A 24,270-nucleotide genomic window follows, 5' to 3' on the forward strand; every position below is an offset into this window, starting at 1 on the left:
TTGCATTTATCGAAGCTATGTATATGTAGCCATTTGCATAGTATCTGAGTGTTTCAGTCTTAGTGTATTCAACCTCACAGCGCCTCTCTGATGTAGAGACATACTATTATCCCCATTGTATAGATAAGGAGTGAAAGAAAGCACAAAAAACTAAGATGACTTGCCCAAGATCACACAAAGTCTCTGGAGGGAACTGAACCTGGATCTCTCAGGTCTCAAGCTAGCACCATAAGCATTGGACCATCCTTCCTTTTCAGTAAAATCTTACCTATTCTGATATTTAAGACAAATTAGATTGTAACGAAGCATTACTCCTTACTAGTTGGTAGCAAGAATTCTCTGAATTTAGGCATCATATACAAGCCTAGATTTACCAAATAGAAGAAATGCTATTTGTACCATATCTGAGTGGCCGAGGAGTTTTCGTGGTTATTCATCAGAGCCATAATTCAGTGCAATTTGATAACAAAAGACTAGATAGCTACTTAGGTCATGGTATATTTAGTTTTCTATTCCTTCCCTCCACTCCATCAGGGTCCTCTTTCTCTAGGACTATCAGAAAGGAGATCCTTTCTGACTCCATCTACTCTACGGGTGCTAGAGCAACATAGGTATGGTGCTGTAGATATGCTGCTGTAATCCTACAGTGTAGGCACAGACTACCGCAATGGAAGGGGTTTCCATCGTCACTATAGCAACTCCACCTCCCTGACCGACAGTAGCTAGGTTGACAGAAACATTCTTCTATTCACCTAGCTGCTGGGGGGGGGGAGGAGGGGAGGGAAGAGAACTAAATTGAGAGCCAGATCAGCATAGCTATGGCACTCAGAAGTGTGGATTTTTCACTCCTCTGAGCGCAGTAGCTATGTTGACCTAAGTATAGGCCAGGCCTCAATCTCCTTGATATACCTGACAACTTCCATCCATTTCCTCTAAAATCCCTTTGAAGCTGTGAACACCAGCCTGGTTGCTGAGCAACATGAAATCTCCTCCTCTCCCACTCCCTCCCAACTACAAGTTTAACATGCCCCGTATAGAGCCCTCGTGGGCCCTGATGGCTTGGAAAATGGAAGACATATGGAACCCAGTTTCACACGGCTTTTCATGAGTCTCCTTTGTTGTAATATCATGACACTGATTATCATACTGCAAGTAACTGAAGCTTCAATAAGCTAGTGCACAAGCTCACTATAGCAAATGATAGTACTGAAACCATAACACATTCAGAGAACTAGAGTTTGTTAATATGGAAAATACAAGCTGTAGAGAGAGTGACACACTCTGTACCTTGGGGGAACATCCTGCACCCCAATGTTCATCCTTATAATATGATTGTGTGGTATCCAATGCAAAGTTTGTCATGTTGGGTGTCTTTGGAAGGCTCATGATGCAAGACGGAGGTTCCTAAGGTTGTGTCTGGGACCAGAGATATTGGCTAATGTCATTCGGTTGCACAATCCAAGCAGTGGCTGGCCAAAAGTGCTCACTCACGTAGAGGCTGTGTGTGAACAGCCCGGGAGTGGGGGTTCTCACAGTAGAGCAGGGTAAGGCTGGCTCCCAGAGTCGAGGACTGGAGTGCAGATCACCAGTCCAGATAACACCAGGGGAACCACAGTGAGATACTTCAGCTGTTATTTATTGCAGAAGGGTAAAGAAACAGAGGTGGCTTTGCACTGTTGAGCTGCAACCATGGTGTAGCAGCATTACCACCACCAGAGCAGCACTCCAGGAAGCAGACTATTTGCATCAGCCTGGCTTATCATTTTCAATCCCTCTGCTTCTCTTCGCAAATAGTCAGATATTCTAATTACAATGATGCTTTGCTTGTGCTATCATCAGGGCATCTTGTCAACCCAATGACATCAGGAAAAGGAATTTATCATTTGGATTCCTACCACATCGGAAAACAAGCTAATGAACCAATTTGTGTGTCAGAGACAGGCAATGGCTGGCAAAGTTCGCTCTGCAGTTCACAGAATCTTTCCTCCATCTCTGAAATTTTTCAGCTTGTTAAAAAAGAGTGGGCATTTTTTTTTGTTAAATGTATTCAACTTAACTGTTCATAGGGATTTTACATTCAGTTCATTAGGGAGTTTTACATTGCAGAGGCTTTAATATCAAAAGATAAATTATGGGATCGGTGAAAAGCAAGAACTGGAGTCTATGGGCACCACAGCAGCACTTTCCTCTTCCTGCAGAGACAGGAAAGAGCCAATGTGCCTTCCACAACCTCTAATTGTTCCCAAAGCTTCTCCTCTAGTTGCTCTTATATCCCCACTGAATTTTGGTAATTACAAATTGGTAGGAGGAGGCATAAAAAATGAACAGATCTAAAACACTCCCCTTCAGCCCCTCTGAAGATTTATTAAAAGTAAAGCATCTATCCTCTGGATCAGCCACTGAACAGTCTTCAGACTAAGTGGAAAAACAAGACTGAAGCATATCTAGGAAACCCAGAGTAAAAGCCAAAGGCCCTAAAACACAATCTAAGACCACTTTCACGTCGCAGCTATAGAGCAAGAATAAAGCTATTTAATTGCAGGCTTCCAGTATTAGCAATCTCTTTTCACTTAACAAGGCAGATAGACATATAAGCAGATGTTAGAGTTGTATGCAATTGTTTTTGATAAAACCATTTACAGGGATCTGCATGCATACTAGGTGTGTCCCTCTGCCTCTTGGTAAATTGCTAATGCAGCCTTTGTTGTCCCAAAGTTTGGGTGCCTCAATACCGAGTGTTTACTAGGCAAGCATACATACATTTTCCTTCAAAGATAGTCTCTCCTTTTCTATGTTCTCAAATTATGTAGCCTCAAGACTATGCATGATGTTTTCTGAAGATCCATTTGTGTAGCAAAAACAACACCACCACCACAGTGAAATTAACATAGGCTATATTTTGTATATGATGAGGGGAAACAAGAAACAACAGATGGTATGTATTTAGCACCCTAAAAATATACACCGGTAGGTCTATTATAACATGGTAACATTCATTTTATTTTCATAAAAAGATAAAAAGCATACTGCTTTAAGGCAGTAACTATAATATAAGAACATTTAAAAGGAAGTTACTAGATAGATAAGAAATGCGATGTTAGTAAGGATAACCAGCAAAGTGAATTGCCACATTTCCCTAATTTCAGCCGTGTGCGTTCGTGCCCACAATGACAGTACACATGGGGCAATGAAGCCTGAGTATTAGTTTAAAATTTAGAAAAAAGACTTGTGAACTAACAGTGGTCTGAAATATCTTCTTTATAATACTTTATGATCTTTAGATAAAAGTTACTGTAGAACTGCAAAGTGTTTTTACAAACAATTAAGATTTGGGAGGTACGCAACACGAAGTACAGCTACTTCCAGGCAGCCCATCACTAGACAATAGCTGAGAGCAGAAGTAAAGAAAGGTATCCAAAATGGGCCAACCAACCCTGGAGGGTAGTCTCTCCAGTGCTAGCTGCCTGGCTTTGGAGAGCATCCGGCTTTAAAGATTGTGGTAGAATGTTTAAAGAACCCTTCAAGCTGGCTGTTCTGCAAAGCCAGTCAAGAACTGACAAGACTGAGTTCAAGGAAGCCAGAGCACAGCAGAGAGAATATCAGTAATATCAGCTCAGAGTAGAAGCAGAAGGACTGAACTGAGTTTACATGAGCCGTATTAGAAGGCATCTGAAAAGTTGCATAGAACAGATACATTCAAGTTGCTTATGTCGTACTCCAATCTACTGACGTGCAAATTCCAGCCTCCTGGAACGACAGGGACTTGCGGCAGCCTCCCCAGTGTTCTTTCAGTCACTCTACAGGGTTCTTGCTCTTCCAAATGTTGCAGCCCTTGCAACAGAACAAACACGCACCCAAGAGACATTTTGCTGGCGAAAGAGCTGTAAATAGGCAGAAGCTGGGCACTTCTCTCGTTCTCCAGGTGAGGTTGCCATGCAACCACATTGATCTGGAGCACAAACTCTGGAAACTGATTGAGCTACACAACACTCAACACCATTTCAGCGCCTATAATTCACACACTAAAGAGACACTGAATAATACATTGGCAAGTCATGAAAGTGTGTGTACAGGCAGGGGTGAAGGAGGTGGGTCTGACACACCAACGGACTAACTGGCAGTTTTCCAGGAGCCTGAGGGCTGCATGGAATTTGCACAAATAATTCAGAGATACACAGATAGACACAGCTATATTAACTGGATAGATGAAGAAAACATGCTTTTTGTCCAAGATCACCAAGATTAAAATCTTTCACTTAAATAATCTTTGTCTTCACCCTTCAAATTACAAGACAAGACAGCTACAGGCTGAATTTGGCCAGACTTGAAAAATTCTGCTCATTAACTTGGCTGTGGTAAGTAAAGTTTTCCCTCTCTCTCTATCCTCCCTGCCTTCCTTCCCCCCCATCATAGGATTAGAATATCAGGGTGGGAAGGGACCTCAGGAGATCATCTAGTCCAACCCCCTGCTCAAAGCAGGACCAATCGCCAACTAAGTCATCCCAGCCAGGGCTTTGTCAAGCCTGACCTTAAAAACATCTAAGGAAGGAGATTCCACCACCGCCCTAGGGAACGCATTCCAGTGCTTCACCACCCTCCCAGTGAAAAAGTTTTTCCTAATATCCAACCTAGACCTCTCACACTGCAACTTGAAGTCCTTGTTCTGTCATCTGTTACCACTGAGAACAGTCTAGATCCATTCTCTTTGGAACCCCCTTTCAGATAGCTGAAGTCTGCTATCAAATACCCCCTCACTCTTCTTTTCTGCATGCTAAATAATCCCAGTTCTCTCAGCCTCTCCTCCTAAGTCATGTGCTCCAGCCCACTAATAATTTTTGTTGCCCTCCACTGGACGTTTTCCAATTTTTCCACATCCTTCTTGTAGTGTGGGACCCAAAATTGGACAGTACTCCAGATGATGCCTCAGCAATGCCGAATAGAGGGGAATTATCACGTCCCTTGATCTGCTGGCAATGCTCCTACTTATACAGCCCAAAATCCGTTAGCCTTCTTGGCAACAAGGGCACATTGTTGACTCATATACAGCTTCTCGTCCACTGTAACCCCTACGTCCTTTTCTGCAGAACTGCTGCCTAGTCACTCAGTCCCTAGTTTGTAGCAGTGCATGGGATTCTTCCGTCCTAAGTGCAGGACTCTGCACTTGTCCTTGTTGAACCTCATCAGATTTCTTTCAGAAGTCAGGTTGGGTCAGCGGTTCTCAAACTGTGGGTCAGGACCCCAAATATTAGTGGGATCACCAGGATTGGCTCAGACTTGCTGGGGCCCAGGGCCAAAGCCAAAGCTCAAGGACATCAGCCCTGAGCAGCGGGGCTCAAGTTACAGGCCCCTTGCTTAGGGCTGAAGCCCTTGGCTTCTGCTTTGGTCCCCCTGCCTGGGGTGGTGGGGCTTGGGGTTTGGCCCACTACCCGGGGTGGCAGAACTCGGGCAGGCTCAGGCTTCGGTCCCCCATCCTGGAAACGTGTAGTAATTTTTCTTGTCAGAAGGGAGTCGCGGTGCAATGAAATTTGAGAACCCCTGGGTTGGGTGAATAGATTTTGTACCTGTGCTGTGTTTAGCTTTTAGCCTGACTTGAAACCAATGTCATAAAATGACCTGGTGTTGACTGGATGCATTGGTACAAGAAGTACTTCCAATCCAGACACACATCTGTTTATACAATGACAGTGCCAAAAATAGTACCTAACTACAAAACCCAGAAACTTTCTCTATATATCAGCCACCGAGAGACCGGAGAGTCAGAATCAGTACTTAAAATCATCAGTATTGCCAACTCCATCTGCTGGAACATTGTGAGTCAGGCCCCTCCCCACAAATCACAACTGGTTCAAATAATGAGTAGGACTGTCAAACAATTAAAAAAATGAATCTCGATTAATTGCACTGTTAAACAATAATAAAATAATTTAAATATTTTTGGATATTTTCTACATTTTCAAATATATTGATTTCAATTACAATACAGAATACAACATGTACTTTGCTCACTTTATATTATTATTTTTGACTATAAATATTTGCATTGTAAAAAACAAAAGAAATAGCATTTTTCACCTAATACGAGTACTGTAGTGCAATATACTTACCATGAAAGTTGAACTTACAAATGTAGAATTATGTACAAAAAAATAACTACACTCAAAAATAAAACAATTATTTGTTTTAAAAATTTTAGAGCCTACAAATCCAATCAGTCCTACTTCTTGTTCAGCCAATCGCTCAAACAAGTTTGTTTACATTTGCAGGAGATAATGCTGCTCACTTCTTGTTACAATGTCACCTGAAAGTAAGAACAGGCATTCTCATGGCATTGTTGTAGCCAGCCTCGCAAGATATTTACGAGCCAGATGCACATGTCCCTTCATTCTATAACCACCATTCCAGAGGACATGCGTCCATGCCATTGACGGGTTCTGCTTGATAATGATCCAAAGCAGTGCTGACCAACGTAGGTTCACTTTCATTATCTGAGTCAGATGCCACCAGCAGAAGGTTATTTTTCTTTTTTGGTGGTTTGGGTTCTGAAGTTTCCGTATTGGAGTGTTGCTCTTTGAACTATTCTGAAAGCATGTTCCACACCTCGTCCTTCTCAGATTTTGGAAGGCACCTTCAGATTCTTAAAGCTTGGGTCGAGTGCTGTAGCTAACTTAAGAAATCTCACATTGGTACCTTCTTTGTGTTTTGTCAAATCTGCAGTGAAAGTGTTCATAAAATAAACGCGTGCTGGGTCACATTATTTCTAGAGTACAGCAAAAGGCAGAGTCCTTCAAATAACATCAATCTCAAGAAGAGAGAAGATCTGTTCGGTAGTTAAGTCTACCCAATTCCCTTTTCTTTATTAGGAACTCGTCATCACTTGTTTCTATCACACAGTCAAACACAATTAAGCCTGCAAAGTTAAGCACTAAAAATTAGAAAATGCCAGATTAAGGTTGCCTATGCAACCGGATCTCAGCCTCCTTGTTTGCAAGCAACATGATACAGTCTTTGGGCTGGTCCACAGAACGGGATAATGCACTCTATGGGGATGTGATTTTTAAGGTGCACTAATGTGCTGTGCATTAACTGTTTGGTGTAGATCCTGCTGGTGCACACTAAAGGCTCCCTAGTGCATTTACATGTAGTGCTGTTTCATTGAAACATTATGCAGACAAGCCCGTTAATTACATGACCACACATTTTTCCACAGTACCACAACTTCATTCAGTGCACAGGATGGATGGCCCTCACTTAGTGAGCAGCTATTCAATATTTTTTTTTATCCTTATTCCATGTGTGGCCCAATGCCTTATTTACTGCATTCTACTCAAACCCTGTTATGAAGACAGAATTATTAATTTCTCCCTGATTCATCCCCAGATAGTGCTATTCACTAGTATCTGAGTGCTTCACAAATATTAATTTATCTTCACTATGCCCCTGTGAGCTGAAGGGTAGTATTATCTCCATTTTACAGATTGGGAGCTAAGGAACAGAAAGACTAATGTCAAAAGCATTCACTGATTTTGGGTGCCCAAATCTAAGATGCCTAAGACCTGACTGGTTTCAGAGTAGCAGCCATGTTAGTCTGTATCCACAAAAAGAACAGGAGTACTTGTGGCACCTTAGAGATTAACAAATTTATTAGAGCATAAGCTTTCATGGGCGACAGCCCACTTCATCAGATGCATAGAATGGAACATATAGTAAGTATATACACACACACACACACACACACACACACACACACACACAGAAGGTGGAATTTGCCATACAATCTATAAGAGGCTAATTAGTTAAGATGCGCTATTATCAGCAGGAGAAAAAAAACTTTTGTAGTGCTAATCAAGATGGCCCATTTAGACAGTTGACAAGGAGGTGTGAGGATACTTAACATGGGGAAATAGATTCAATATGTGTAATGACCCAGCCACTCCCAGTCTCAAACCCAAGTTAATGGTATCTAGTTTGCATATTAATTCAAGCTCAGCAGTTTCTTGTTGGAGTCTGTTTTTGAAGCTTTTCTGTTGCAGAATTGCCACCCTTAAGTCTTTTACTGAGTGGCCAAAGAGGTTGGAGTGTTCTCCTACCGGTTTTTGAATGTTATGATTCCTGATGTCAGATCTGTGTCCATTTATTCTTTTGCGTAGAGACTGTCCGGTTTGGCCAATGTACGTGGCAGAGGAGCATTGCTGGCACATGATGGCATATATCTCATTGGTAGATGTGCAGGTGAACGAGCTCCTGATGGTGTCGCTAATGTGATTAGGTCCTATGATTGTGTCACTTGAATAAATATGCGGACAGAGTTGGCATCAGGCTTTGTTGCAAGGATAGGTTCCTGGGTTAGTGGTTTTGTTGTGTGGTGTGTGGTTGCTGGAGAGTATTTGCTTCAGGTTGAGGGGCTGTCTGTAAGCGAGGACTGGTCTGGCTCCCAAGATCTGTGAGAGCGAGGGATCATTTTTCAGGATAGGTTGTAGATCTTTGATGATGCGCTGGAGAGGTTTTAGTTGGGGGCTGAAGGTGACAGCTAGTGGCGTTCTGTTATTTTCTTTGTTGGGCCTGTACTGTAGTAGGTGACTTCTGGGTACTCTGCTGGTAGGAGAACACTTCAACCTTTCTGACCAGTCTGATGTTAGGATATAGATATTTAGGCCTGTTTGCAAAGGCCTAACTTTAAGAATTTAGGTGTATTTTTATTACTTAGCTAGTTATAGAGGTATAAAAGAAAGAATCAAAATCACTGTTTGCCAGCGTAAGGGCCTTTTGTTTACCGTGATAGTATGAAGCCCTGTTTTTAGGCTTATGCCTTTGGCTAAGCAACAGAGGCAGCCATAAGCTGGGAAGTGTAGGGTTACATTTTTACATTTTAAACCAGTTACACTGAAACAACAAAACTGTATTCTTAACAGCCCAATAGCACCTTATTTCAATGTAACTGGTTTAAAATGTAAAAATGTAACCATACACTTCCCAGCATTAGCCTAAGAACAGGGCCTCAGACTGTCACAGTAAACAAAAGGCCCTTACACTGGCAAACAGTGATTTTGATTCTTTCTTTTATACCTCTATAACTAGCTAAGTAATAAAAATACACCTAAATTCTTAAAGTTAGGCCTTTGCAAACAGGCCTAAATATCTATATCCTAACAAATGCTGTGAAAAGTGGTATTGACGAATATCACTTTTCACATTGCCACCCTTACTTCTGTGCGGCTGCAGCCCAGCTAGCAGCTGCTGCTCTCCACTCTTTGCCTTCAGAGCTGGGCTGTGGTATAAGTACTTGGGGGATGGGGTGTAAACTATTACAGACATAAAGAAAGGGGGCCCGACTAAATAATCCTGATCAAATAACCACTGCACTAGATTCCTTGTTGCAATCTCCTCCTTTACCTCTCCCCAGTATGGCTTTCATCCCCTCTGTATTCAAATCAGACATTTTCCTCCCCCATGTTGCCTGGATGTTCCTGAAAGGCTGTCAGTGAGAACACAGGAGAGAGAGGCTCCCTGCTTTCAGTTCCAGTGCCTAGCCTCACCGTGGTCTGAAGCAGCTAGGAACAGTCATTCTCGGGAAAGTCCAGCTTCTCCCTATTGCCCTTGGGTGGAGCATATTACTTTGGTATGTGGGGATAGCACACACTCAGTTTGGTCAGCATGAGCAGCTATGAGGCTTGAGCATGCTCAGTGAGGATAACAGGAGATTTTAGCTATTAAAATTGAAGTCTGAGCACGTGCAAACTGTGATTTTTCACAGGCTTATAAATTGGCCAACTTTGGGTGGATTTTCTCTGGAATGGCAAAAGGCCCATCGCTGACATAAAGGCCACGCTCTGCCATATTTCAAGTCCTTCTTCCAAAGCAGCAGGGCAGCTAGAGCTGGTCAAAGAAAAGATCAACAGAATTTTGTTTTGCATTGGCAAAACAACGTACTTTTCCCTAGCCTTGCTCTCAGAAAAGGCTAAACCATTTTGGCTGAAAGTTTTGGAAAAATAATTCAGCTGAAGGCAGACACCCAGTTTGGAAAATTTCAGGCCAAACAGTCCAGTTATAAGCAACTAAAACCAGGCTCTTATAGAGGGGACATGACAGACCACCTTAATAATAGGTGGAGGTATCAGTCGCCCCTGTAATATTTAATCAGTTTCTTGCGATACTGTGACACAGACGCCCAACAATGGTTCACTATTCTACATCAGCAACTCTTGTCTGGTCTGACATAGTCACTGCACCTCACACACTCGGGTCATGATATTTATTTAAAACGTGAGATGTAATATATCATTTGAAATCCACCACTACACTGGTCATTAATGTCACTGTGAAATGTTTGTAACAACTCTGTAGGTGAAATTATGGACATGCTCTGATATTATATCCCAGAGACTGTAAACAGACAAAGGAGACAAAACAGGTTTTTTCTATATAAAGGAGAAAGAAAATATGGTGGCAGACACCCTGGCCAAGAAAGAGGATCCTGACCTGCTGCCTCTGGGTCAGCCAATGACTAACCCTCCTGCAGCTTTGTAAGGGGGGAGGTGTGACCCTCAGAGCACCCCAGTGCCTTAGGGCAAGTGGCTTCCTGGTATCTAACACTGAGTTTCAGCAGGCTTGATCAGTGTACCCCAACTCATTAGTGGCGTGATCTGTACGTAAAAGGTGTCGTGTCACTGGAAAACTATTGACACACTAGTGATTAATATCATTGTGAAATGTTTGCATTAAATACTACATGTGGAGTTATGGATGTTGTCGGATACTATGTTTTAAAGTCTGTATTTGAATGTAGTATAAAACAGGTCTGCTCAGGCCTTGAATACAAATGGAGCAGGGTTGACCAGTAACAATGGGATAGTAATTTACATATGCAGTAAACAGAACTATTAAAACTCACAAGATGGCTCGGGAGTCAGCGTTTTCAGATCACAAAGGACTGTGTATTTGCTTGTCTGACCAGCCTCGTTGTCAGGCAGAGACAAAGGTGGCATATTTATATGCAAGGTAAACAAAGTCATCAGGAGAGCAAGTAGGGAAAGATGACCACTTAATCTTGGCAGGAGAAGGAGACAGCACCCCCCAGGGAACTTCCCTGCCTCTAGAAGCAAGATCAATTAACTTAGAGATATGGTTTTCTACAGTTTACTGGACTATTAAGGCAGGGGCAGAGAACCCTTAAGTTATGCATCACTGCACAGATACAAGAGACCAGATCCTTGCAAGCCGAGAAAGATAGGTCCTTCAACCAAAGGGGTTGAAGTCTCTTGGAATGGAAGATTGGTAAAGAAGCTACCTTGAACAAAGACTTTAGCTTGTTAAGTTAGGTGTTATCCATTACAAAGTATTTTTACTTTTGTTTGTTTGTAACCCTTTCTAACTTTATTCCTTCTACTTGGTATCACTTAACCTGTGTCCTTTCGGTAATAAATTTGGTTAATTTTTACAATAAACCAACTCAGTGCTGTGTTTGAAGGGAAGGGTGTATTTACCCCAGTTCAGTTAAGCTGTGATGTGCTTCTGTGACGACCCATCACTCTCACAGATCTTGGGAGACAGGCCAGTCCTTGCCTACAGACAGCCCCCCAACCTGAAGCAAATACTCACCAGCAACCATGTACCACACAACAAAACCACTAACCCAGGAACCTATCCTTGCAACAAAGCCCGTTGCCAACTGTGTCCACGTATCTATTCAGGGGACACCATCATAGGGCCTAATCACATCAGCCACACTATCAGAGGCTCGTTCACCTGCACATCTACCAATGTGATATATGCCATCATGTGCCAGCAATGCCCCTCTGCCACGTACATTGGCCAAACTGGACAGTCTCTATGTAAAAGAATAAATGGACACAGATCAGACGTCAAGAATTACAACATTCAAAAACCAGTTGGAGAACACTTCAATCTCTCTGGTCACTCGATTACAGACCTAAAAGTGGCAATTCTTCAACAAAAAACTTCAAAACCAGACTCCAACGAGAGACTGCTGAATTGGAATTAATTTGCAAACTGGATACAACTAACTTAGGCTTGAATAGAGACTGGGAGTGGATGGGTCATTACACAAAGTAAAACTATTTCCCCATGTTTATCCCTCCCCCCACTGTTCCTCAGATGTTCTTGTCAACTGCTGGAAATGGCCCACCTTGATTATCACTACAAAAGGTTTCCCCCCCTGCTCTCCTGCTGGTAATAGCTCACCTTAAGTGATCACTCTGGTTACAGTGTGTATGGTAACACCCACTGTTTCATGTTCTCTATGTATATAAATCTCCCCACTGTATTTTCCACTGAATGCATCCGAAAGCTTATGCTCAAATAAATTTGTTAGTCTCTAAGGTGCCACAAGTACTCCTTTTCTTTTTACTCAGGATACTGTGTGCTTTTCTGTTGGTGTCCAGGCTGTGAGCCACAGCAGCAGAACATTCACGCACCTAAGGTTACAGGGCAAGCGATGACAACCCCACACTGGTCTGGATTGCACCCCAAAATGTGAGAGACACCATTAAACATTTTTTTAAAGTCTTATCAAAGATTCTGTTACATACTTTTAAAGATAAACTGCTTATTCTCTGGAGAAAATTATTTGCAAAAGAACTACAAACATTATTGTAATATAACACATGCACATCCCAATCATCTTACTTTCCTACCTGAATGGTATCGAATCTAAGAAAATCTGAGAGAAAAAGGTGTTGTGGAGAGCTGGCAGCTTTTCAAAGAGACAATATTAAAGGCACAACAGCAAACTATCCTAATGTGAAGGAAATGGAGGAAGAATAGTACAAGGCAAATATGATTCCATCAGGAGCTCTTTTAATGACCTAAACATCAAAAAGGAATCCTACAAAAGATGGAAACATGGACAAATTGCTAAGGAGCAGTACAAAAGTAAACATAAGCATGTATAGACAAAATCAGAAAAGCTAGGGCACAAAATGGTTCTATAAATACATTAGGAACAAGAAAAAGAAATAGGAAAGTGTAGGTACACTACTTAACAGGGAAAGAAAGCAAATGACAGATGAGCTCAAGAAGGATCAGGTGTTTAACGCCTATTTGCTTTAGTCCTCACTAAAAAGGTTAACGATGACCTGATACTTAGCACAATCTTAACAACACAGGTGGAGGACATAAGCCAAAATAGGAAAGAACAGGTTAAAGAATATTTAGATCCATTAGATAACACTCAAGTCAACAGGACTTGATGATATAAGAAAACAACTGCAGAATGGAATGCTAAATAAAAAATCTAGATATTTTTCATTCACTCTGTGACGGGTTGGATCACAGAAACCCCCTAGGAGCTGCCACCTTATGTGCCAAGACTATGTCTGCTCCTGCTTTCCACCCTGTCAGCTTAGGACTTCAGTGCCCTGCCTGGTTTGAGCCAGACCCACTAGCCTGCTGTAAACCCAGACCCAGGTCTGAACTACGTCCCTTAAAAGCTGTGGGCTTAACTGAAAGCAGCTTACAGAAGTGTTCCTGTCTTTAACACTCAGATGCCTAACTCCCAATGGGGTCCACACCCTAAGTAAATCCGTTTTACCCTGTATAAAGCTTATACAAGATAAGCTCATAAATTGTTCACCCTCTGTAACACTGACAGAGAAATATGCACAGCTGTTTGCCACCCCCGGTATTAATACATACTCTGGGTTACTTAATAAGTAAAAAGTGATTTTATTAAATACAGAAAGTAGGATTTAAGTGGTTCCAAGTAGTAACAGACATAAAGTGAATTACCAAGCAAAATAAAATAAAACACACAGGTCTAAGTCTAGTACAGTAATAAAACTGAACACAGATAAAATCTCACCCTTAGAGATGTTTCAATAAGTTTCTTTCACAGACTGGACACCTTCCTAGTCTGGGCACAATCCTTCCCCCTAGTACAGCCCTTGTTCCAGCTCAGGTGGTAGCTAGGGGATTCCTCATGACGACTCCTCTTTGGTCTGTTCCACCCACTTATATATCTTTTGCATACGGTGGGAATCCTTTGTCCCTCTGGGTTCCCACCCCTCCTTCTCAATGGAAAAACACCAGATGAAAGATGGATTCCAGTTCAGGTGACATGATCACATACCCTGTGAGACCCTAAGCCCTCATTCCTCCCAGCCTGACTCACAGGAAGGCCTGCCTGCAAACAGAGCCATCCACAGTCAATTGTCCTGGTTGATGGGAGCCATCAAGATTCCAAACCACGATTAATGGCCCACACTTTGCATAATTACAATAGGCCCTCAGAGTTATATTACATATTTCTAGTTTCAGATACAATAGTGATACATTTATACAAATAGGATGACTACACTCAGTAGATTATTAGCTTTGTAATGATACCTTACAAGAGACCTTTTGCATGAAGCATATTTTAGTTACATTATATTCACACTCATCAGCATACTTTCATAAAATCATATAATGTGCAATGTCACACACTCACCATCACAATATTCCTCAGGAGGTTAAAGCCATCATTCATTTCACCTCTATTGTACTTAGGAAGCATAAGAATTTCCACAGAATATAAAGAATATGCCACTAATATGAGCCATTAACAACTTACCATGCTGTCTCTGTACACATCAAAAACAACTGGAAAGAAGAAAAATTGATTTGTTAGTTTCAAAATATATGTGGTTACATACATGGCTAAGTGTAAACAGATAAACAAGCGCTTGTAGCACAAATGCCCAAAGTTTAGTCTGCCTACAAAACGGAAAGCCCAGGACAGCGCTCATTTATGATGGAGAGTAGAAACAGTAATAGAGAAAACTCCTGTTGCCAATGCATAGACTGGGTTTTCTACAGGTCTTTATTGTTTAATACAGATATTTCCACCCCAAAACATTTTATGATGCTCTTCGAAACAAAGGAGAGCTTATCCTCAATATTATTGTTTGTACTGTAGTAGCACTTAGAGGCCTTAATCAGGGATCAAGGCCCCATTGTGCTAGCTGTGGTATACACATGTAATAAAAAGAAAAGGAGGACTTGGGGCACCTTAGAGACTAACCAATTTATTTGAGCATAAGCTTTCGTGAGCTGCAGCTCACTTCATCGGATGCATTCAGTGGAAAGTACAGTGGGGAGATTTATATACACAGAGAACATGAAACAATGGGTGTTACCATACACACTGTAACCAGAGTGATCACTTAAGGTGAGCTATTAGCAGCAGGAGAGTGGGGGAGGGCGGGGGGCAGGAAGGGGGGAAACCTTGATGGGTCATTACATAAAGTAAAACTATTTCCCCGTGTTTATTCCCCACCCACCCACTGTTCCTCAGACGTTCTTGTCAACTGCTGGAAATGGCCCACCTTGATTATCACTACAAAAGGTTTTTTCCCCCCTCGCTCTCCTGCTGGCAATAGCTCACCTTACCTGATCACTCTCATTACAGTGTGTATGGTAACATCCATTGTTTCATGTTCTCTGTGTATATAAATCTCCCCACTGTATTTTCCACTGAATGCATCCGATGAAGTGAGCTGTAGCTCACGAAAGCTTATGCTCAAAGAAATTTGTTAGTCTCTAAGGTGCCACAAGTCCTCCTTTTCTTTTTGCGGATAACATGGCTGCTACTCTGAAACACATAATAAAGAGTCCTTGCCACAAAGAGATTACATTCAGCATCTGATGAGACAAAACAGACAGTGAAAACCAATAGGGGTGGGCGGTTGAGAGAAGGTAGAAGTGAAATGATCACTTTTAATACACAACACAGTAGTCACAACACACCTACTGCCTAGCGATGTCTATTTTAATACAAACCCTTCACTATTCAGGGATTTCAATGAAACAGTTGTTTCTCCATATCTATATTTTTCACAGTAAACTTTTTTGTATTGTTAAACAAATCCATATATTTATTGCATCTTGGAGCAGCTTGTCCTAGAATCCACAAGAGATGAGGCAATTCTCCATTTAGTCATAAATGGATCACAGGATCTGGTCCAAGAGATGAATATAGCTGAACCAGTAGGTAATAGCGATCGTAATGTAATTAAAATTAACATCTTTGTAAGGGGACAAATGCCAAAGAAACCTACTACAGTACCATTTAACTTCAAAAAGGGGAATACACAAATGAGGAAGCTACTTAAATGGAAATTAAAAGGAACAGTCACAAGGGTGAAATACCTGGAAACTGCACGGTGACTATTTAAAAACACCATAATAGAGGTGCAAACTAAATGTATGCCCTAAGTGGGGGAGGAGAAAACAGTAAGAGGACCCCCCCCCCCAAAAAAAAAAAAAAAAAAAAAGGCCACTATGGCTAAACAGAAGAGTAAAAGAGGCGGTTAGAGGGAAAAAAGGTATCCTTCAAAAATTGCAAGTCTAATCCTAGTGAGGGAAATAGATGTATAAACTTTCAAGTTACGCATACAAGGATAATAAGGCAGGCCAAGAAAGGATTTGAAGAGCAATTGGCTAAAGACACAAAAAACTACCAGCAATTTTTTTTCCCCCAGTACATCAGAAGCTGGAAGCCAGGCAAACAGTAAGTGGGGCCACTGGAGCAGTGGTACTCAACCACGCAGACGTCTTCCAGGGGGTTTGTCAATTCATCTGAATCAGCGTTTCTCAACCTGGTGGTCGTGATCCCCCGGGGGGGTCATGGGATGAGTTAAGTGGGGCAGTCACAAGTGCAGGGCTGGCGTTAGGGTGTGACAAGCCGGGCAATTGCCTGTGGCCCCACATTACAGGGGGCCCCACGAAGCTAAGTTACATGCTTCAGCCCCAGGTGGTGGGGCTCGGGCTTCAGATTCCTGAAATGGGTACAGTATTCTGGAAAGGCTGAGAACCACTGCACTGGAGGAGTGAGGGGCAAAAGGAGCACTCAAGGAAACTGAGGCCATTGTGGAGAAGCTAAATGAATTCTTTGCATTGGTCTTCATGGCAGAAGATATGGAGGAGTTCCCCACAACTTAACTATTCTTTTTAGGTGACAAATCTGAGGAACTGTCCCAGACTGAGGCGTCAATTGAGAGGTTTTGAAATAAACTGATACATTAAACAGTAATAAGTTACCAGGCCAGATGGTATTCACCCAAGAGTTCTGAAGGAACTCAAATATGAAACTGTAGAAATACTAACTGTGGCATGTAACCTATCACTTAAATCAGACTTTGTGCCAGATGACTGGAAGGTAACTAATGAAACGTCAATCCTGTGATCCTGTCAATTACAGGCCCATAAGCCTAACTTCAGTACCAGGCAAACTGGTTGAGACTATAGTAAAAAAACAGAATTATCAGGCAAATAAATGAACATGATTTGTTGGGGGAAGAGTCCACATGGCATTTGTAAAGGGAAATAATTCCTCATCAATTTATTAGAATTCACTGAGCATGTAAATAAGCATGTGGACAAAGGTGATCCAGTCGATATAGTGTACTTGGGACTTTCAGAAAGACTATGACAAGATCCCTCACCAAAGACTCTTAAGCAAACTAAGCAGTCATGGGATAAGAAAGAAGGCCCTCTCATAGATCAGTAACTGGTTAAAAGATAGGATACAAAGGGTAGGAGTAAATGGTCAGTTTTCACAATGGAGAGCAGGGTCCTCCAAAGATCTGTACTGGAACCTGTGCTGTTCAACATACTCAAATGATCTGCAAAAGTGGGTGAACAGTGAGGTGGCAAAATTTGTAGATGATACAGAATTACTCAGAATAGTTAAGTCCAAAGGAGACTGCGAAGGTTTACAAAGGGATCTCACTACCTGGGTGACTGGGCAACAAAATGGGAGATGAAATTCAATCTTGATAAAAGCAAAGTACTTCACATTGGAAAACATAATCCCAACTATACATACAAAATGACCTGGTTTAAATTAACTGTTACCACTCAAGAAAAATTTTGGAGTTGTGGACAGTTCTCTGAAAACATCTGCTCAAAGTGCAGCAGCAGTCAAAAAAACTAACAACGTTCGGAACCATCAGAAAAGGGTTAGATAATAAAACAGAAAATATCATAATGCCACTATATATATGTATCCATGGTACACCCACACCTTGAACACTGTGTGCAGTTCTGGTCGCCCCATCTCGAGAAAGATGCACTGAAATTGGAAAAGGTACAGAGAGAAGGGCAACACAAATGATTAAGAGTATGGAACAGGTTCCATATAAGGAGATATTACAAAGAATGGGACTGTTCAGCTTGGAAAAGAGACAACTATGGCAGTCTGTATCTCAAAGCAGCACCCCGGAACTGCCCTATTCACCGTGGTCATATCATTATATGTTTTGTACGAAGTACGCCTTGTGAGGCATCATTTTAAAAATTGTAATCTGTTGAACATGAATATCCTGTTGGATTGTAGGCGCTATCATTGCATGTGAAGTTATGAAGTTTTGCTGTGTGTGTGTTACTGAAATATGTTGTGAAGTTGGGAACACTCAGAACCAGCATTTAGGTATAACAATGGAGCAGCCAGACCATGTTAATGGCTCACCAACACCCATTAAGGAAAGAATCCACTGTCCCAGGAACTGTATACAATGGAGCTGGACCCACATCATAGCAAAAGATCTTTCCAACAAGCTGGAAGAAACTATAAAAAGAGGGGCAGTGACATCGTGACTTGGCCTTACTCCCCCCACAACTCAACACCTGGAAACACATCTGGAGGACAAAGATTGTGCTGTGGAAGATGGCCCCAGGCTGGAGAAGAGTCCCAGTCTGTGCATTGAAGAACTATACCATCTGTTCAGGAGAGACACTACTTGATTCAAATCCTGTTTAATTTGTAGAACTTCAGACTGCAAATTTATTTTATTTTTAGGTAACCAACTTTAATCTCTATGCTTGCTACTTATAATTACTCAAAATGTCTTTCTCTTTAGTTAATAAATCTGTTTATATTTTACCTAAAACAGTGAGTTTTGATTGAAGTGCTTTGGAAATCTTAGCTCAGTTTACAAAGGCTAGTGTGTATCCTCGCCACACTGAGGGAGGGGCAAACTGGGTAATGAACTTTCACTGGTCAGGCTTCTGCCCAGTGTGAGACAGTACAGTTATGGGGTGCAAGACTGGGGAGCTGGGGGAAATTGACTGGAGCCACTCTATTGTTGGTTCATGAGTGGCTAGGAGAAGCATTTATGTAACTCAGTTGGGGGTGTCCTTGCCTGTGGATGTCTGTGTAAGTGCAGCACCTGTCAGAGGTTTGTAGCTTGGTAACAGCATCACAGAGTGAGAGAGAGACCCCAGATTGTGGGAAAGAGGGCTCAGCAGTCCCACTGTCCAGGATGCACCCCAGGAACCCCATCACAACAACTAAGGGCGGATATGATAGAGGTCTATAAAGACATGAATGGTATAGAGAAAGTGAAAAAGGAAGTGTTATTTGCCCCGTCACAAAAAACAGGAACTAAGGGTCACCTGATGAAATTAATAGACAGCAGGTTTAAAACAAATAAAAGGAAGTACTTCATATAATATACAGTCAGCCTGTAGAACTCTTTGCCATGGGATATTATGAAGGCCAAAAATATAACTAATTAAAAAAAATAGATAAATTAATGGACGATAAGTCCATCAATGACTATTAGCCAAGATGGGCAGGGACACAACCCCATGCTCTGGATGTCCCTGACTGCCAGGAGCTGGGACTGGATGACTGGGGATGGATCACTCAATAATTGCCCTGTTCTGTTAATTCCCGCTGAACCATACGGCACTGGCCACTGTTGGAGGACAGGATATTGGGCTATATGGATCACTGGTGTGACCTAGTATGGCCATTCTTATGTCTTCCTATGCAGAGTTACACACAGACTTTTTGAAAACTCAGGCCATGTCTACATGCAGAAGTTGCACTTGTTTAATTGAAGTAATTTAAAAACTGATTTAGTGAAACCCGTAAAACCGCTGTGTGGTCACTCTTATTTCAGCATTAAGAATAGCTTATTGCAGCTTGGCTTAAACCACTTCCCAATTGACTTTAGCTAAACTGAAATAAAGCTGGCTTAAACTAAAGTGTGCGTCTACACAGCCTTTTGCACCGGTTTAGCTAAATCAGTTTAAAAATCACCTCAAGTTAAACCTGTGCAATTTTCCCAGGCAGACAAGCCCCAAGTCTGGCTGTTCATCTGTGCAAGGAACAACATTTAATGGAAAAAGAAACCTGGCACCTCTGCTCAACCAAGCTTATCGATTAACAGAAACAGGAGATGTGAGCACACTTGTTTCATTGATGCAAAAGCTACAGGCACTTCACAGTAAAGTCATCTTTGTCAATTTAAATCAGGCCCAAGGCAGTGATGACCAAAAATCATCGCAATCTGATGGTTGTTTGATGCTCCCAGCTAGTTGTCAGCGGACAGGCATTCACATCACAACTGGTACTAAGTGGCACCATTGGCTGGTAATCTTGGCACAATACAAAATCTAAAAACAAGCAAGAGCACTTGAGCTACTCCCTCTCCCACAGAGGTGCCTCCCGGACAGAACTGAGGTGTTTTGGTGGGGATTTATGAGACAACTTGCTCCACTATTGCCCACGCTGGACCATGCATTCATAGCTAAACTGAAGGTTTCAGATGCAAAGGCTACGAATTCAGCACCTTTCGTAAGGGTAATTAAAAATGAGGATTAAGAAAAAGTTTTCCACATTCCTCTTCATTTTTTGGGATGGTATTTTGAACTTTTTAAAAATAGTTAAAAGTTTTTCTAAAAAAAAATTCATCCCTCTATTCTCTAACTGCTATGAATCTGAGGTACTCCAGCTGCAATTATTCAGCACTTCCACCTGGACATGGTACTAATCCAAGTGGAAAAAGTGCAAACAACTCTCTCTGTGAACAGCAGAGAAGCTAGGGAAGATTGCCAGAAAAACTAGAACACTATAACTTAAAAAAAAAAAAAAAATGGAAGTGAGAAGAACCTATTTAATAAAAAACAGAATCAATTTGCTAGCCAACAGTGAATACTGTAACTGTCAATAGACAAGCTGGAAACAAAAATTAAAATCAATAGACACAAACAAACAAAAAACCCACTGTTGTGTGGCACTTCCTGGATGTAGCCTTCCAAAAGAGAGAAGATCAGCATTTATTAGTGCCTGAGCCCACAGATTTGCAAGACTTCATCAGGTCAGGTCACCCTGAAGTCTTCTTTTCTCAAAAGAGAATTCAGAAGGAGAGCTCTGTCTATTTGGTATGAGGAGAAAGATTAAAGAAAGCCAGATGGCAGCAACCAGTAGAAAATCTTTTCCCCACCCACAGACCGCACTTTAGGAGCCTAACTCTAGGCACCCATTTTTTAAAAGATTGGTCTCATCAATTGATTGGTGTATCAATTGATGACATATCAGGTAAAATCATGTTGGAAATAAAGTAGAGGGGAAAAGCAAGATGATAATCAGAATGACATGATCTTCTGTTTGGATTTTTCACAGCTCTTTAGGTCTAGAAACACTATCACACTAGACACTGCTTTCAGGGCCACTAGCCTTCTCCAAGGACAGTGATCAGGACAAACAGAATTCCAGCCTCTGAGACTATCAAGGTTCTTTCATAAGATACCTGTCTCTGCAAGATTAACAACAATAATTCAGTAAAACATAGGTTGGCATGAGAAAATGTCACTTTTCAGAAAAATCAAGGGTACGGAAGATTGACTTGGTCACTAAGATTGCAAGCCCCTTTGGGCTGTTGTGGGTTTGTACAGTGCCTATCACAGTGAGGTCCTGGCCCATAACTAGGGCTCCTAGGGACTATGGTAATACAAATGGACAAGAAATCTAATCCAGCAAACCATTTAAACATGCACAGGCTTAACCATTTGACAGGGTTATTGGCCTAGTAGATGAGGAGAAGCAGTAGAGGTGATATATCTTGATTTTAGTAAGGTTTTTGACACAGGCCCACTGGACAGTCTCATAAGCAACCTAAGAAAACGGCATCTCGATGAAATTATTACAAGGCAGGTGCAAAACTGTTTGAAAGGCTGTAATCAAAGAGTAGTTATCAATAGTTCACTGTCAAACTGGGAGAATGCATCTAGTGGGGTCCTGCAGGGGTCTGTTTTGGGTTCAGTTCTATTCAATATTTTCATTCATGACTTAGACAATGGAGTGGAGAGCATATTTATAAAATGTGCAGATGACGCCAAGACAGGAGAGGTCGCAAGCATTTGGAGGACAGGACCAGAATTCAGATTGATCTTGACAAATCAGAGAGCTGGTCTGAAATCAACAAGATGAAGTTGAATAAAGATCAGCAAAAAGTAGTATGTTTAGGAAGAAAAAATATCAAATGCACAACTACCAAATGAGGAATAACTGTTTGGGCAGTAGAAATGCTGAAAAGGAACTGAGGATTATAGTGGATCATAGATTAAATGAGTCAACAATGTGATAAAGTTGCAATAAAGGCTAATACCATTCTGGGGTGTATTAGCAGAAGCGTATGTAAGACAAGGGAAGTTAACTGTTCTGCTCTACTCAGCTATAGTGAGACCTCCGTTGGAGTAGTGTGTTCAGCTCTGGGCACCACACTTCAAGAAATCTGATGGAGATACTGTAAGAAACTGTTTTACACTGGGCAGGGGATGGACTGAGTCCCCAATCCAGCAAACACTTAAGCATGCACATAACTTTAAACTTGTGAGTTGTCCCATTGAAGTCAATGGGACTACCCACTAAACATGAGCAGCTCACTGACTTCAACAGGACAATTCATATGCTTAAAATTATGTGCATACTTAAGTGATTTGCTGGACTGGGAGAGTGTGGAGATTGTTCCCACTGTGAAATGTTTTGCAATTTTAGTTTTTAAACCACAATGCAGTGCAAGTTACTTCTACTACTGCAGTGGGAATCTGTTAAATTATAGTCCAGCTATGAAAAGGTCTAAGCAGCTAAAATGTTGAATGTCAACATTTAAAAAAATATATATATAAAAAAACTTCTTGGAAACAGACTTACAATTCCTTTTTTCAAAAGATATCATAGCTGTTCTAATGGCAAACATTTGGTAGCTTTTTAATCTTCATAAATAATTGATCCACATACTTTCTTATTAAATGTTCTTTCATATATGTTTCCATCCCCAATGTTCAGTTCTGAATGTTTTGTTAATTTAAAAAAAATCAATGAAGTAGTTAAACAAAAAAGCATCAGCACCCTTTTTGAAGGGACCATTTAATCAATATTTTTACTGAAAGGATCCAGCCTATTCCTTTAGTCATTTTTGGTAACTACCCATCATTTAAGATCCTGAATTGCTCTAGGCACTCATGTTACAGAACTGGCCTTTTTTCCCCCTGCAGTATTTATTAGGGCTGTCAAGCAATTAAAAAAATGAATTACAATTCATCACACTGTTAAACAATAATAGAATACCATCTATTTTAATAATTTTGGAGCTTTCTACATTTTCAAATATATTGATTTCAATTACAACACGTACAAAGTGTACAGTGCTCACTTTATATTTATTTTTTATTACAAGTTTTTGCACTGTAAAAAAAGAAACAGTTTTTTTCAATTCACCTCATACCAGTACTGCAGTGCAATCTCTTTATCATGAAAGTTGAACTTACAAATGTAGAATTATGTACAAAAAACCTGCATTGTTGTCACATAACTACACTCCAAAACAATGTAAAACTTCGGAGCTTACAAGTCAACTCACTCCTACTTCTTGTTCAGCCAAATGCTCAGACAAACAAGTTTGTTCACATTTACAGGAGATAATGCAGCCCATTTCTTATTTACAATGTCACCTGAAAGTGAGAACAGCCGTTCTCATGGCACTGTTGTAGCCAGCATCGCAAGATACTTACATGCCAGATGCGTTAAGATTCATATGTCCCTTCATGCTTCAACCACCATTCCAGGGGACATACGTCCATGTTGATGACGGGTTCTGCCTGATAACTATCCAAAGCAGTGCGGACCGACGCATGTTCATTTTCATCACCCAAGTCAGATGCCACCAGCAGAAAGTTGATTTTCTTTTTTGTAATTCGGGTTCTGTAGTTTCCGCATTGGAGCGTTGCTTTTTTAAGACTTCTGAAGGCATGCTCCACATCTCATCCCTCTCAGATTTTGGAAGGCACTTCAGATTCTTAAACCTTGAGTCGAGTGCTGTAGCTAACTTTAGAAATCTCACATGCTACCTTCTTTGCATTATGTCAAATCTGCAGTGAAATTGTTCTTACAATGAACATGTGCAGGGTCATCATCCAAGACTGCTGTAACATGAAATATATGGCAGAATGCGGGTAAAACAGAGCAGGGACATACAATTCTCCCCC

The 24,270-nt window shown here is 41.3% G+C and overlaps 1 protein-coding gene across 1 annotated transcript in view; it reads right to left on the bottom strand.

Moving 5' to 3' along the window:
* CDC123 (cell division cycle 123) overlaps positions 1–24,270 on the bottom strand; it is a 74,225-nt gene that overhangs the window by 14,666 nt on the left and 35,289 nt on the right. Inside the window, exon 10 of the mRNA XM_077836537.1 lies at positions 14,567–14,595. Within this exon, the coding sequence (XP_077692663.1) occupies positions 14,567–14,595 (29 nt within the window). The remainder of the gene's footprint in view (positions 1–14,566; positions 14,596–24,270) is intronic.

Source organism: Eretmochelys imbricata, chromosome 1, assembly GCF_965152235.1.
Source record: "Eretmochelys imbricata isolate rEreImb1 chromosome 1, rEreImb1.hap1, whole genome shotgun sequence".
NCBI classification, from domain to species: Eukaryota; Metazoa; Chordata; order Testudines; family Cheloniidae; genus Eretmochelys; species Eretmochelys imbricata.